Source organism: Neofelis nebulosa, chromosome 2 (genome assembly GCF_028018385.1).
Source record: "Neofelis nebulosa isolate mNeoNeb1 chromosome 2, mNeoNeb1.pri, whole genome shotgun sequence".
NCBI classification, from domain to species: Eukaryota; Metazoa; Chordata; class Mammalia; order Carnivora; family Felidae; genus Neofelis; species Neofelis nebulosa.
The window spans coordinates 73,403,738-73,418,997 of record NC_080783.1 but is presented as its reverse complement, the minus strand read 5'-3'; the positions used below and the strand labels follow the sequence as shown (position 1 = coordinate 73,418,997).

Genomic DNA, 15,260 nt, shown 5'->3' with positions numbered 1-15,260 from the left:
CCTGCAATGCCAGGCTGGTTATTGTGGGTGGGTTAGTAATTTGGTGGTGACGGACTTTCTTGTTAAGTAGACTTTTATAGATTACTATGAACACTAATCATGGGACTTGGCATTTAATTGCTAGGAGTGGTGCATACGTGAAATACCCCATCTTGCTAATGTGTGCCAGTCAGTAAATTGCAGTTTAATTTTCTGAATTTCAGTGGTTCTGTTAGTGGGATAAAACTGAGCTACTGTTTCTCTGGAAGCTCCTGGGCTATTAGCAGACCACTTAGCAAGTCTGAGTAATTGTCCTGTTGAGTCTGACTCTGATTCTTTGAGTCAGGGTTCCTAATCCTGAGATCATTGGATGCACTTCAGGGGTTCTGTGAATATGGATGGATGGAGAAAAAAATTTACATCTTTATTTTCACAACCTTTAACCAGAATGTGGCTTTTCCTTAAGTCATGAAAACATGCAGCATACAGTAGCACCTGTGGCTTTGGCAAGTAGAAATCAGATTTTGATATCACATTGTGGGAAATAGTTTAAACCATCGTTTATGCCCATCATTGCTTAGAAAACTACAGTAGCTGTTAGCCCTGCTGCTGTGTCTTGTTATGTATGTGTTAAGCACACATCACTATTATCACATCTTTGCTTCTTAAATAGTTTTATGTGTGCATTTCAGTGTAACTGATTTTCTTTGTAAGCGTATTTTCTTCATCAGAATCATTCAGAAACATTCTCATGAGAGGATCTAGATTGCTGAAGCAGTCCGTGTCCCTTAAAAGGTCATAAGCTTCTGCCTTGGATGGCATCCTTGTGTCTTTCTCCTCTTGCTTTGAGACTAGATTAGTTAAAAAAAAAAGAAAAGTCTTAACATATTTGGCTTTTGCTTCCTAGTTGTCTTTGACTTTTATCATCTGGAGCTCTGACTTCCCCCCATTTTGGGGCTCTTGGGGTGAATGATAAAATAAGACCATCCCCTATTTCCAGGTGACCTTTCTTAGGGCCCACTGTAGCAGTCCCCCTTAAGACAGCTTACTACAATGAGTGTTTATGGCCAACAATGGTTTCCCTTACAAATTTCAGAAAAGAATACACAGTGCTCCATGTGTTGATATTTGCTGTAGCTATGGAAAAGATGATATTTGCTGTAGCTATGTATTAGTTTCAGTGAGTTCTCCATTGCATTATTGTGGCAGGCATACCCTAGTTTATTTTAGAATTTTCTATCCAAAGTTAAAACCTTATTTTGTCTATTTGGACTGTGTAAAACTGCCCAGAGAAATGCTGGGCACCAGGCCATTCCTTGCCCCATCTCCTATTAACAGGTTTTATGAAATTCATTCAGTGAGAAATGGGGTGGGATTTTTGAGATCCTTTTGAATACACCGTTCCTAACTTCTGGATGTTAGGAATAGGGGAAACATTGCCCATGTGACATGGAGGTCTCTATCCCAAATACTCTCCCCCATTGGCATTATGGCCCATCTTCCAGTATTGTTCTTTTGTGAGCTCAGGAATTGAAGAACTTGCTTATTCTAGCATGTATTTTGTAGCATGACACCTCCAGGTCACAAATATTGACAACACTGATGGTTGAAATAACTCCTGGATGCCTAGCAGAACTTGAGCAAGTGGACAGTAGGTGTCTCTCAATAGAGCCAGACTCTTTTTCAGTATAGGTTTGAGACCTGGGATGCTGCTCTGTGGATGGAGGGGTGTGTGTGTGTGTGTGTGTGACCAACGATGATTTTTTTTTTCCCTCCTATTTGGCAGTTTTTTTCTGTCTGTCCACCTTATCAGGCCCCTGGGAGCTAGTCTGTCTCATTTTTTAATTAAAAAAGGAGGCATAGGAGGGACTATATAGTTAGGCTCTAGAGCAGGACAATCTGGATGGACACCCTGGTTCTGCTCCCTTGAGCTGTGTGATCCCGAGCAAATCACTAGCTTCTCTCTGCCTTTGTAGAATCGGGATCTTAATAGTACCTTCTGTGGATGGTGGTGGTAAGGATTAAATAACAATATATGTAGGCTAAGTGCTTACAGCAAGGCCTGGTATGTAGTTAGTGTGAAATAAGTGTTGCTAGGTGCACATTAGAATCACCTAGGGGAGTTTAAAAAAAAATGACACTGGCTGTTGGGAACTCCCATGCTAATGAAATTAGGACCTGGTGGAGGGGAGGTTATAACCTTGTTTGGAGCATCCTAGCACATCACTGACAGGAGTGGAGGAGGGATTTTGATGTCTTCTGTAGGGCTTTAAATGAAGGATCCATCTGTCAGCTACATAAGCAAGAGATCTTTGTGTAATGAATAGCTGCCTTTCACGGCATCTTTGAAGTTGTCTGACCTTTTTCACTTTGAGGCCAGATGCAGTGCAATTTAAAAAATTTAATTTCTTTAGATTTATAATACCAGACTTCATTCAGCTGGCATTGATTGATTACCTTTTAGCAGTTTTTGAAAAATGGACTTTCTGACATGTCTTCAAGGTCTCTTCTCCTTTCCTATAAAGGCTTATCACCCATGCCATAGACTCCACTGAGGGGCTCTTTTTTCATCTGCAGTGATGGTTTACCAGCTACTATGATTACAGTGGTCTTATGAACCAGAAATAAAATTTTCCCTGTGAAATTATAGCACCTGTAGGTGGAAGAGGCCTGGTTGTCCAGTCGAGCCAGAAAGGGAGCAGTATTCCTGTTAGATACAGGAGTCCATAAAAGGGGAAATAACTAGCCCAAAGTTATTTTGTTTACATAATGCCTTCTATCCTTATTAAGGGAGTTGTAGTTGCTATACATCAAGAAGGTAGTCAGTGTAAGCTGGGAGCTCATAGATCTGTTAAATGATACAAGTGGAAAACTGCCCAGAAAGAAGGGAAAAGAGAAGAAAATGTAATCAGTGTGGTTGTTATAGAGCTAACTGCCATTGTGAGGAACAGGGCTTGGGTCTCCAGTTGCTGTAAACCTTACAGGGGAGCATCCTGTGACCCTAGTTATATCCTCTACAGAGTTGTGTGAGAGATGGAAGGAAGCATGTTCAAAGACTGTGGTTCATATTCAAACCCTGGGTGGTCCTCCGTGGGTTTTGACCTCATGGCCAGTGGGGCTCACGCTTGATGTTGGCCTTCTCCCAGCTCTCCTTGGCTGGATCCATAACAACTACACTTTCACCCTTATGCAAAAGCCACCTTGTCTTTGAAGCTTGTATTATGCACTCTCCTGGTCACCTCCCTGTCCCCCTCCTCCCCTCCCCCCAGTTCATTGAGGACTTTAGAGTCAGCCAGTCAGTGCCTGAGCTTTCAAGTTCTAGTTCCACCTTTACACATTGTGTAACTTTGAGAAAGTTGTTAATCTCTCTAAGCCTTTCTGCTTCTTTTGGTTATAAAAAAAAAAAATCAGTAAGCTATCTCACAGGATTTTTTTTTTTTTTTTGAGGATAAAAGGAGATTATATATGTATGTAAAACTCTTCACTTTACCTGATATATAGTAAAACTTAGTAAATACTAGCTATTCGGGTGATGGTTGATATCCCAAATGCTGCCTCCATTACTGTAATAAGCATCTGAATGGCCCTTCCATACACCAGGAATCAAGTTCCGTGATTTCTTTGCTTCCAGCAACCTGGGCTTGAAGACATTCCACTTTACCAAACAATGCTGTTGGCCATCATGTGACCTTTATCATTGTCTGGAATTGTTCCACATCCAAAATTTAAAAGTTTATTCAGAAGGACTGGACTTTTTTTCAACTTCCTCATTCACTTATTGTGACTGTTTTGTTCTTTGATCTCCTGGAGACACAGTCCCTGTTCTCTCTGGCTATCAGACCTCTCGGGGCCTCCCTCCCTCCCTGTCTAGCCTTCATTCCATGGCGTACCACTCTCAGCACATCACAAGAGCACCCTTCTCAGTCTTGGAGCTCCTGTGCTGGCCATTCATTCGCTGGCTCATTCCTCTCCTCCTCTGGGTGGTCCGTAGGGCTGAGCATGAGGATACAGTTGCACACTCTGATCTGGTGCCATGGCTTGCTCTGCAGCCTAGATTGGGCAGTCAGAGCTGTTCAGCTGTCCTTTTAATCTTGTGCTTACCTTCCTCTCTTCTGCAAGGGCTGTTTTCAACCTTCACTGCCCCTTTCATACCTTATTTTTACTTTATAGAGAAAATGGAGGCATGAACTCCTAGCTTCCTGCCCATGTTTGTTAATATCATTTTCTTCCCTTTCCATCATATTATGTTTGACTTCGCATCCTTCTTTGCTTGGTACAAATACTTAGGAGTGTATAAAATGAAAAACTCCAAGCATAGGGCTGATTCCTTAATTGGAAAATCAGGTTGTAACCCTGTCTCTCTTTGCTGCCAGCAGGCCCAGGAGAGTCAGAACAATTTCCTCTAATCCTCAGAGCCTTGCATTTTATTAAAAAAAGTTTTTTGTTAATGTTTATTGATCTTTGAGAGAGTGTGAGCGGGGTAGGGGCAGAGAGAAGGAGACAGAGAATCCCAAGCAGGCTCGGCACTGTTGGCACAGAGCCGGATGCGGGGCCTGAACCCACAAACTGTGAGCTCATGACCTGAACCAAAATCAGATGCTCAACCAACCAAGCCACACAGACGCCCCAGGACTTGCGTTCTAAATGACACTATTACGTTTGTTTAAATTTATTAAAGGATGGCAGTCTATTTTGAGATACAACCCTTCCCTTGGAGAATTATAGATGGAATAAAATTCTGTTCCTCCCCAAAGTATCCAGTGGTACTGGAGTGACCATACAAATTCTGTGCTGATGTGGGGAGTGGGGCAGGGTTTGGCCATCAGACCTAGAGGAGGAAGCAGGTGGGTAAGAAGGCCTCAGGAGTAGGAGGGGCTTTGAGGTAGCTTTTGAAGTGGGCTGGGAGGGGGGGGGAATGCCTATGCTTTCTCAAATAGATCTACATATCTATGAATGTCTGGCTGGTGGTGGTGGTGGCAATATGGTGGTTACTTTGTCTTCTAGTTAGGAGCTCTAGTTAGGAGCATTGCTGTTGGAGTAGGGAGGTATGTGCTTGGTTGGGGAGCTTCCAACCTGATGGCAGCTTCTGGGTGAGCAGGGGCTTTCTGTAAGGTTGGTGCTCAATCTTGTACAACAGCCATTGGCCCGGGAGGCATAAAGATTATTGCCAGAAGTGCTGCCCTTGGTTATCTTCCCATCTGAGTTTTTCCCGGTTGGAGGAGAATGTATTGATTTCAGGGTTTGATTTTTCTGTCATTGTACTTTTTCCTTCTGTATGCATATTTGAAATACCAAAATAAAACCTCCCTGTGACCTTCTGAAGGCCTGATAAAAGAACAGATCCTGCTGTGGAAATGTATAACTTTGACCATAAACTTGGAAACCAGTGGTTAGTACTGGAAAAAATCTTAAATTATTAGTCCACACCCCTTGCCATTGATTTTTGAGTTCCCTTCCATGACAACCTGTTGTTCATTCATTTAAAAAATGTACCTAGTGTTGATTGTGTATAAGGTACATTACAAGGTGCTGAGAGGGATTTGTAGAATTAACATTTTTCAGCGTGATTTTGAGTCATAACCATATATCAGTACAAAGTGGGATGTGGAATTAAAGATAACCCAAAAAAAATTTTTTTAGTGTTTCTTTATTTTTGAGAGAGAGCGAGAGCATGAGCAGGGGAGGGGCAGAGAGAGAGGGAGGCACAGAATCTGAAGCAGGCTCCAGGCTCTGAGCTGTCAGCACAGAGCCTGACGTGGGGCTTGAACGTATCATGACCTGAGCTGAAGTCAGATACTTAACTGACTGAGCCACCCAGGCAACCCTAAAGATAACTTTTTATGGCTATGGCCTGGGAAGGCTTTATGGAAGAGGTAGACAAGGTGGGCTGAACAAATCTCTTCACAAAATAAAAAAGCTCCTGCAGTCAGAAGGAAGTAGCTTAGTCTTGTTTTGCTTCTAAAGTGAAAATTTCATTTTGCCAACTAGTTCACAAAATGAGAACTTCTTTAAACAAACTTGCATATAGTAATTGTCTAGTAATTTGAAATACCAGCTTGGGAGAGTCAGGTTTTTTAATTTCTTAATTTTGTAAAAGATTTTATTATTTTTCAGGAATCTTTACACCTAATGTGTAGCTTGAACTCATGACCCTGAGATCATAAGCCACATGATCTACTGACTGAGCCAGCCAGGTGCTCTAGGAGAGTCAGGGTTTTTTTTTTGTTTTTGTTTTTGTTTGTTTGTTTTTAAAGAAACTTTTCCCCAAACAACATGTATACCTTCCTACAGAATATGTAAAATATGGGTTGAAAGTGATTTCAATCTAATTGATAGTTTCCACTTAATTTGTGCATCAGAATTTAAACATATGAGTTGAGACTTCATGCCAATAGATCTTTTAAATTCACACTGTGGGACTGTAAATTTACTATGCATTTAATAACTCATACTCAAATCGGAAGTCTTTTTGCTTATGACCAGCCTAACTAAAGAAAAGAACAGCAGAATTAGAGGTACAGTTTGTAGAGTGGTTTTGAATAAAGAAGAGTGAATGATTGGGCCTGTGTGTCTTGGGAAATAAATTATAGCCCAGTGTCTCCCCCACCTTTTCTGGCTGACGCATCTGAATCCTGGAGAAGTTCAGTGACTTGTTCCTAGTTACAATGTGTGGGCCATAGCTGGGATTAGGTCTCTTGATTCTTAGGCGGCTTCTACTATAAGAGGGGGAAAAAAAGGCTGGGGTTAGGGGGCACGGGGCACCAGGAGCCAGAGCAGGGAGAGAGACCTACTGGAATTTCAAGTATTCATCAGGGGTTGTTTTTTCCCCAGCTTCATGGGAGCTCTAAAAGAATGTTGAGATGTGGCTCTTGCTTTCAGGAAGCTTCTATAATGTAATTTTCCGTGAATTTCCAGCCAAGGGCCAGTGCCCCAGCTAGCAGGCCCCTTTGTTTCCTTTTGTGGTCTCTATGCTGCTTTGTTTTCTTAATTTGCCCTGTTCTATATATTATTTATCTTGAAGGGTGCTTCAGACCTCCCACTGCCACCACACATTTCCTTTCTTTTAATAAACACTGAGGATTGCTAATGCAAAGAAAGTTCCACAGGTAGTCATACCAGAGGACATGGCTATTATTTTGATAAGTCAGACCTTAGTAGGGTGGAAAAATATTTTCAAACCCTTAAAGATGAGGATGTTTTTGATGTCTCTCCCTTTTCTGGGGAAAAAAAAATCCTTAATTATGTACAACTTAGTTTTCAGTGTTTCACTTGTAAATATCGCTATTTTGATTTGCTTAATTTTGGCAAAAGGGAGCCACCTTCAGAAACAGCGTTGCTTTGAGGTCAGATATATGGTTTGATGGGAGATGCTCCTTCTAGTGGAGTGCATACAAACTCAGGATAACTGGATAATAAGATTTTGTTACCAGGAGATTTTAAGGTTAATTCAGGTGTTGACTTGAAGGGGTATTAGGAAATGTAGCATTCCTTCCCTACTGTCTCATTGCCTGATGTCACATGAATTTAACTGTGTTTTCTGTTTCTGTGTTTCTTGTGAATGAAAATCTATAGGAATGTTCCTTGTAACTTATAAACTGCTATAAATGTTGGCTAATTGCTTGATTTGGAGGAAGTCGCTCATCTGTGTTCATTGCAGCCTAGTTAAATCTGTCAACAAATACGGAGAACAGAGTGCTGCGTACAGAGCCTGTGTTCTGGCTTCTGTTTGTATTAAAGAATTAGCATAGTTCCTGCCCTCAGCTCACAGATTCCACTTGGAATTGTGTAAACAGGCAGTATGGCACTCCAGAAGAGGAGAATTTTAACACTATGTTACTCTGTGATTTCAGACAAGGTGGTCATAGTTACGATGCTGCCATTGTGACTGTAAACCAGAACAGATTTGGTCTTGCATTTAAATCCTCCCTGTTTTACTTAGGGTGATCTTTGTTATAATTTGCATATCATTGTAATTACTGTGTAGATTGCTAACACATAACATGGAGATGATGTGCCTATCCCCAAAGACTTTGTGTTAAAGGAGAAATCCAAAAAGTGAAAGTAAGCTTGGTAGTTTATTTAACTTCTGGGCATTTTAAAAGAAAGAACCTATGGTATTTGGGAAACTTAGATGTTGAATGATAGTAGGAAAATAAGGAAATCTAGGTCACTTCAGGTCATTGGTTGTCTAGGGTTAACATTATTTATTCACATTTTATTTTCTTTTAAATGAAAATTATAGCAACTTTCCCCCATTAGAGAATTTCAGAGCCTGATCTAGGGGCTAGTCTTTTCTCTCTTCCTCGAAAGTATATAATTTAAATAAATAGAAGCTGAAGTTACTTTTGTACTCAGGTACACTCAGTTAAAGTTTCTCCAGGTCATAGTTCGAATAAGTCTTAGAAAATAAATTTAAGCTTTTCCCCTTGACTTGCTATTTATGGAGGAAAGCAGGAACTGGAAAGAAAAATTACAGTGGCTATCTGATAGCCTCTTTCACTTAACTCAAGACCACTGATGTGGAAGATGTGACTATCCTGAAAATAGCTGAGCTCCCCAAAGTAGGCATCCAGGGAGTCTGGGATGAGATGCCCAAGCCTGTGTCTCCTAGTCCTCACCCTGTGGGACATGTCTTTCCCATGGCAAAGCAGATATGCTGTGGGTTGGAGATGACCAGGGTGATTAATCAGGGGCAGCCTCACTGCCATGGTGGGGCCTGAGCCAGTCTGTGGTCCAGAGAAGTACAGGGCTCTGGGAGAGCTCACTAAGGGACCATAGCCAAGCTCTATTGGCATGACTCCATCAATAATTTTCTTTTATTTTTGAAGTATGTTGTCTTTGTTAAATGACAAACCTTGAAGGTTGATTGATTTGGAAAAGAAAAAATCTAAGCTTAGCAGGCATCTATTATTGAATTTTGTCCACCATTTTTTACACAACATTTTTCAGTGTTTCTTTTAAGCATGATCATAGAAATTGGTGTTGCCACAATTTGGTGGTCTTCCCAGGTTCAGTGCTTGCCCTTCAGGTGAAACCCAAATCTTTGCACCAGGGTTCACTGAAGTAGCATTTTAATTTTTTTAAGTTTTTAAATTTATTTTGAGAGAGAAAGAACATGGGTGTGCCTGAGTGGGGTCGAGGGGCAGAGAGAGAATCCATAGCAGGCTCCATGCTGTCAGCACAGAGCTTGACGCAGGGCATGAACCTACAAACTGTGAGATCATGACCTGAGCCAAAACCAAGAGTTGGACACTCAACTGAGCCCCCCGGGCACCCCTCACTGAAGCAGACTTTTTAAAAAAAATTAGGCTGTAAGCCTTTTGTGTGTGCAGACTTGTTTTGTAAAGTGATTTAACTCCATTAAACTTTAGCTTTCTCCAAATTCTGCTTAAAATACTGTCTTCCTGGTATCTCTAGGGTGGGTTGATTTGTTGTTGATTTTGGTTTGTTGGTTTGATTGCTCTTGCCCAAAGCTTTCACTTTCTGAGAGGAGAGGCAGTGTGTTGGAAGGAGAAGACCCTTGTTGGGGGCCTGCAAATTTGGATTCTAGCCCTGCTGTTAATTAGCTGTGTGACCCTGGGCAGTCAGCCTTCCAGGGTCTCTGTTTCTTCGTCAGGGAAACAAAGGGCTTGGAAAAATAAATACAGGCCTGAACCAAATGATAGAAGGTCACGCTGTGTGCTTATGTTGTGTGACTCTGTGAATGGCAGCACTTTGAGACTCTTGGCTCTCTGTGGTCCCCACAAAGGCTCTGTTTCACTCTGGGATTGAGCAGTTGTGTGGGGTGTTAGTTACATTGAGGCCATTTCAACATTCAACCTCACTAGGCAGGTGGAACCCTCTTCTCCCCAGCAGTTTCTCCCTCTTTTCCTTCCCTTCTCTCCTCTCCTCTCCTCTTCTCTTCTCTTCTCTTCTCTTCTCTTCTCTTCTCTTCTCTTCTCTTCTCTTCTCTTCTCTTCTCTTCTCTTCTCTTCTCTCTCTCTCTCTCTCTCTCTCTCTCTCTCTCTCTCTCTTCCAAGAGCAACCTGCTTGCCTTCCACCTTCCTGTCCTTAGTGCCTTAACAACGCTGTGATGGGTAACACAACCTACTCGGATTCATTACCACTGGGAGTTGTCCAGCCATCTCCTCTGAGTTCCTGGAGGGGAGAGAGCTACTGGAGACTCAGAGATGAAATAATGGCCCTTTGTCTGCCTTTTGCTATAGGGATGGTTTTAGGTTTCATCTTAGGCCTGGGCCATTGTGGTGTTTTTACATGCTCAGTACGACCCTGTTTAAAAATGCAGCTTATCATTTAAAGGATTCAGCTATAGCACCACAGAAGGTTCTACTTTCTTCCCCATCCCCAACCCTCCCACCCCCTACCCCAAGTCCTAACTATATGTAGTAAAAACCCACTGTAATGTATGCTGTTTGATTGGGTCCCCTGACATCAGCTTTAAAATGTGTTTCCATTGTATTTATTTTATAAATGTTTATAAGGTTATGTTTTAATCTGATAAACTTACAAAATGTTTTCCTTGTGGTTATATAATCAGTAGCATCTGCAAAACGTGCCTTTAAACATGTAGCTTTCTTCTTAACCATTATCTTGTTGATTCTCTGTTCTAATGTTTTCTTTTGATGAACTGGGGTTAGGAGACCTGAATTCCTGTGCCAAACATCTTACAGTAACGTGCCCAGATTTAGCCTCGTAACCTTAATTAGATGTGGAATGCTGAGAATGCCCTGGTGTGAGTTTTTTTTTTTTTTTAACTTTTATAACAAGACAGTGAACTTCTGATCACTTCATTAAATGTTATAAAATACTCTTTGTGTCTTTAGCATTTAGTTTCCCATCTTAGTCTCTTCAGAGAAAAATAATGTAAAACTCAAGGTACCTTTATATTCTCCTAAGCAATGTGTTAGAGCACAGGTTATCTTTTGTGTCAGTATGCAAGTTATATTCCAACTCATAACCCTTAATTCCTCTTCCCTCCCCTCCTTTTCTCTTTAGAAGCAAAAGAGTGTTGAAAATGTTAAAGGCTGTGCTGAAAAAGAGCCGAGAGGGAGGAAAGGGGAGCAGGAAGGAGACAGGTACGTACAGGAATGAGCTGAACAAGCAGGTGGGTATGGGACATCAACACCTGCTCACTCTAGGCTGGACGGATGCCCTTGCATCGGGAATGGGTCCCAAGGAGTGCTCTGGGTGAGAATGCACATAATCCTGGAAGCCATGAGAAATTAAATACATTTCTGAGCTCTTTTATGGGAAGTGACTTTGAAAACTGAGTTTGGGTTACGAACCAAATCCTTTCCGCAGAACGCTTGGAAGGTTCATAATTTTAACAGAACATTCAGATCCAGAGGCAGTCAGAGTTAAGACATGGAGGGATAGCAGGTGTGTCCAGGAATTTGATTTCTAGAAAGCCCTTTCCCTTTTCCCACACACGATTTCATTTTATGTGTTTGACCAACTGCTGGCTGACTGGTACTCCTCTTTTGAGTATCAAATTTTCCGCCTAACAGGTGTAGCCTCACTCAGTGCCAGACTGCTAGTTTTCATTATGATGAGAGCTACTTAATTTGCCTTGGATTTCATTCCTGTTGATAGAGTTCTGGTGCATATGTAGTCATTGTGACTCTTCACTGCATTCCATGTGATAAACTCCTCTAAGGTTATTTTGGTGGCCACTAGTGGTCTGTTTCTCTTGCTAGGAAAATTACATATTTTTTACCATTATTGTACAATAAAAAATCTGTTAGCATTGATTGATTTCCCCAAGATGTGCTATTTCACTCTGCAAACTCACGATGATCTGGAGTTGGAGAGTGGCTGGTTTTCTGAGTTATTGTATACTGAATAACATTGCAGTTTTAATTTCTATTTTTTTAATGTTTATTTATTTGGAGAGAGAGCATGTGTGCGCACACACATGCCAGGAAGGGGCAGAGCGAGAGCGAGAGAGAGAAAGAGGGAGAGAGAATCCTAAGCAGGGATACTCCATGCTCACAGTGCAGAGCCCAGCACGGGGCTTGGTCTCACGCATGAATGGTGAGATGATGACCTGAGCTGAGATCAAGAGTTGGACGCTTCACTGACTGAGCCACCAGGTGTCCTGTAATTTCTATTAAAGTATAAATAAGTACACTTATTACCAAAACATCACTGAATTATAGTTAACTCTTCAATTGAAAAGATGTTGCAATAGCTTTTATTACATAATGTTACTATGTAATGTGTGTGTGTGATTCATAATGTATGTTATGTAATGTTAAGGATCATGTTAATATGTGTTGTTTCTGTACTTAAGAGAATAGGTAGGCTTAAACTTTTTAGTTATATGGAATTTAGACAAATTTCTATTAATTAACCCTTAAACCAAAAAGTCTGCAAAATGTCAAACTTACTTTAAAAGTAGAGTCTTTAGGAGTGCCTGGGTGGCTCAGTTGGTTGAGTATCTGACTTTGGCTCAGGTCATGATCTCATGGTTGTGAGTTCAAGCCCCTCATCGGGCTCTCTTGCTGTCAGTGCAGAGCCTGCTTTGGATTCTCTCTCTCTCTCTCTCTCTCTCTCTCTCTCTCTCTCTCTCTCTCTCTTCTTCCCTTGCTCATGCTTACTCTCTCAAATAAATATTTTAAAAAAGATACCCTTTATTGTAAAGTTACTGTTAAGATTCTATTAGAAGCTTCTCATTAATACCTGTATAGCAGATACAAAAAAAAGAAACCAGTTTTTAACGATAGAAACAAGAGACCATATTCTGCTTTTAATCTTAAAAAACCAATCCCTACCTTTTGAATAATTAATTAGAATGGTTACTATAGAGATTTTTCAGTACACATGATTTCTGTCCAGGAGGATATTCACCCTCTGCTGGGGCAAGGCCAAAATATCCTTCTTTTGATTTCTCTGAAAGCTGTTTAAAAAAATTTCCCTCCCCAGTTTTGGCTTGTCTGACACTCATGCTAGGGACTTTGTTAGTTGCTTCTTTACATGCCTTTGGAATTTTCAGCATTAAATTGGGTCCTAAGCCGTGTATCTAGCTGGAGCTGCCCAACCACTGGCCTGGATCTCCAAGCCCAAACTCCCTGCTTTGTAATGGAGTCTTTCACAGCAGACCCACGATGCTCTTTGACCAGTGCCAGTAAAATAACAGTACAGTAATGATGTGGGGCACCCTGCCTTTCAGAAGGGCCAGACTGTGAACATAGTTTGCATTTGTAACTTTTCCAGTTTTAGAGCATGTGATTTTGGGTTCATTTCCCCCTCTGGTTGTTAAGAGCAACTACTGTTTTTTTCTGAATCATTTCTTCATAATAATTCCCACACTATGGCTTTTCACTAATGCAAACCAACTTGAAAAAGCAATGGGAACATTTCTCATAAAACATCTGTATGGTATGTGCCTTTTTTCTCTTAACTAGAATCTGGTTGTGGTAGTTGGGGAACAAAGCAGATGGAATTTTAAATCTTGATGAAGTTATGTCACAAGATGATTGAGGAAAATACTTGGAATTTGACCATTCGTATGTTAAGTTCAGTGCCAACTCTCATTATATAAGTAGATCATAGCTAAGTTTCTCTGTAAATTAAAGCTGGTTAATCTATGGAGACTGCTCTGAGACTTGGGTAATAATATCTCCTACAAATGGAAAAATTTTGCTCTCCTGTTTCCAATTAAAACCAATCTTTGTTGCAAAGACAAAGGAAAATTCATTTTTATGTACTTGAACTCACAATTACAGAAATTTAGGAAATATTTATGTCTAAAGTACTGAGCTTCACTTTTTATACATGTCTTGTAGGTTGTTTTTACAATCTTGAACTATACTTTTTTTTTTTTTAATCGAATCAGCTTTGAGAATTTGGAAAACATAATCACTGAGTTAAATTTAGTATTCTTCAAGAGAAAGCAGACATTTTTTCAGAAATATATATTGAAAAGTCATTACATCCTCAGTTCCTATCCCTAAAAGAAAATGTCACATATGTGTACTTTAAATTATTGGTAAAATTTTAGGTATTGAAATTTATATGTATATAATGGTATTTGAAATAATGTATGTTGAGTATTAAACTATTAAAAGCCATCGGGTGAACTCTAAAAATGGTGAAATTCTTTTTTTTTTTTAATTATGCTTTTTATAATGTAGGGAATGCTTATAGCTAAGCAAAATGTGTTTTCTGGAGGCTGTTGAACTGTGTCAGAGAATGCAGTATTAAAAACTTGAAAATGTTTTTTGGGAAAGTACATTTGCTTTGTCCCCACCATTCCATCAGTGCAAATGAGTACTGTATTTCTCTTGACCTTGAGTTAGGCCCGAGGGAGCAAAAATCAATATTAAACCACAACGTGGGGAGAGCTAGATGAGGGCATCTATCTTTTTTTTTTTTCCCCTTCCCTGCTTTTATGTTAAGGCCTTGATCTAAAGCAAATGTATTTATTTTGAAGCTCTCCAGAGGGGAGAGACCACGTCTTTTTAAGTGATCTTTGCTATCAAAAAACTTTCATGTTACTGTTATTAAACCTACTTAATTTAAAGATGAAATAATTGCTGTGAGTATATTGAGAGTATTCTGATATAAGTATGGACCAAGTAAGAGTTTAGAGTCGATAAAAGAGCAATGTAGGGAATTAATATTTTTTCTATAGAACAGCACTGTTAGAAAACCAATAGGGAAAAGTCCCATTTTATAAATAGAAACAAAAACTTTCATAGATCAACCTAAGAAAAAATGTACAAGCCTTACACTGAAAAAAAATAAAATAAAATAAAACTTTGCTGAAGCACTTACAGGAAGACCTGAATAAATGGAAAGAAATACTATGCTTTCCAAGTGGACAAAGGCATTATTTTAAACCGATTAACTCTCATAGAATTACCTATACATTTCATTTAATCACTAATGAAATCCTATTTTATTTTTAAAGACATTGTTTATTTTGTTTTTGAGAGAGAGAGAGAGCATATGCATGCAAGTTGGGAAGGGGCTGAGAGAGAGCGGGACAGTTTCTGAAGCCGGCTCTGTGCTGACAGCAGAGAGCCTGATGCAGGGTTTGAGCTCACAAACTGTGAGATCATGACCAGAGTCGAAGTCAGATACTTTAACCAGGTGCCCTAAAGACATGGTTCTTTTAGAGCAGTTTTAGGTTCATAGCAAAATTGAGCAGAAGGTACAGAGGTTTCCCATATATCCTCTGCCCCCACTTACTCACAGCCTCCCCCGTGATCAACACCCCCCACCAGAGTAGTACATTTGTTACGATAGATGAACCTACACTGACACATCACAATCAC

The 15,260-nt window shown here is 40.2% G+C and overlaps 1 protein-coding gene across 13 annotated transcripts in view; it reads left to right on the top strand.

Moving 5' to 3' along the window:
* TANC1 (tetratricopeptide repeat, ankyrin repeat and coiled-coil containing 1) overlaps positions 1-15,260 on the top strand; it is a 239,589-nt gene that overhangs the window by 67,013 nt on the left and 157,316 nt on the right. For all 13 annotated transcript variants that reach the window (XM_058694414.1, XM_058694489.1, XM_058694453.1 and 10 more), the window contains exon 2: positions 10,975-11,054. In XM_058694414.1, the coding sequence (XP_058550397.1) occupies positions 10,994-11,054 (61 nt within the window). In that variant the 5' untranslated portion in view covers positions 10,975-10,993. The remainder of the gene's footprint in view (positions 1-10,974; positions 11,055-15,260) is intronic.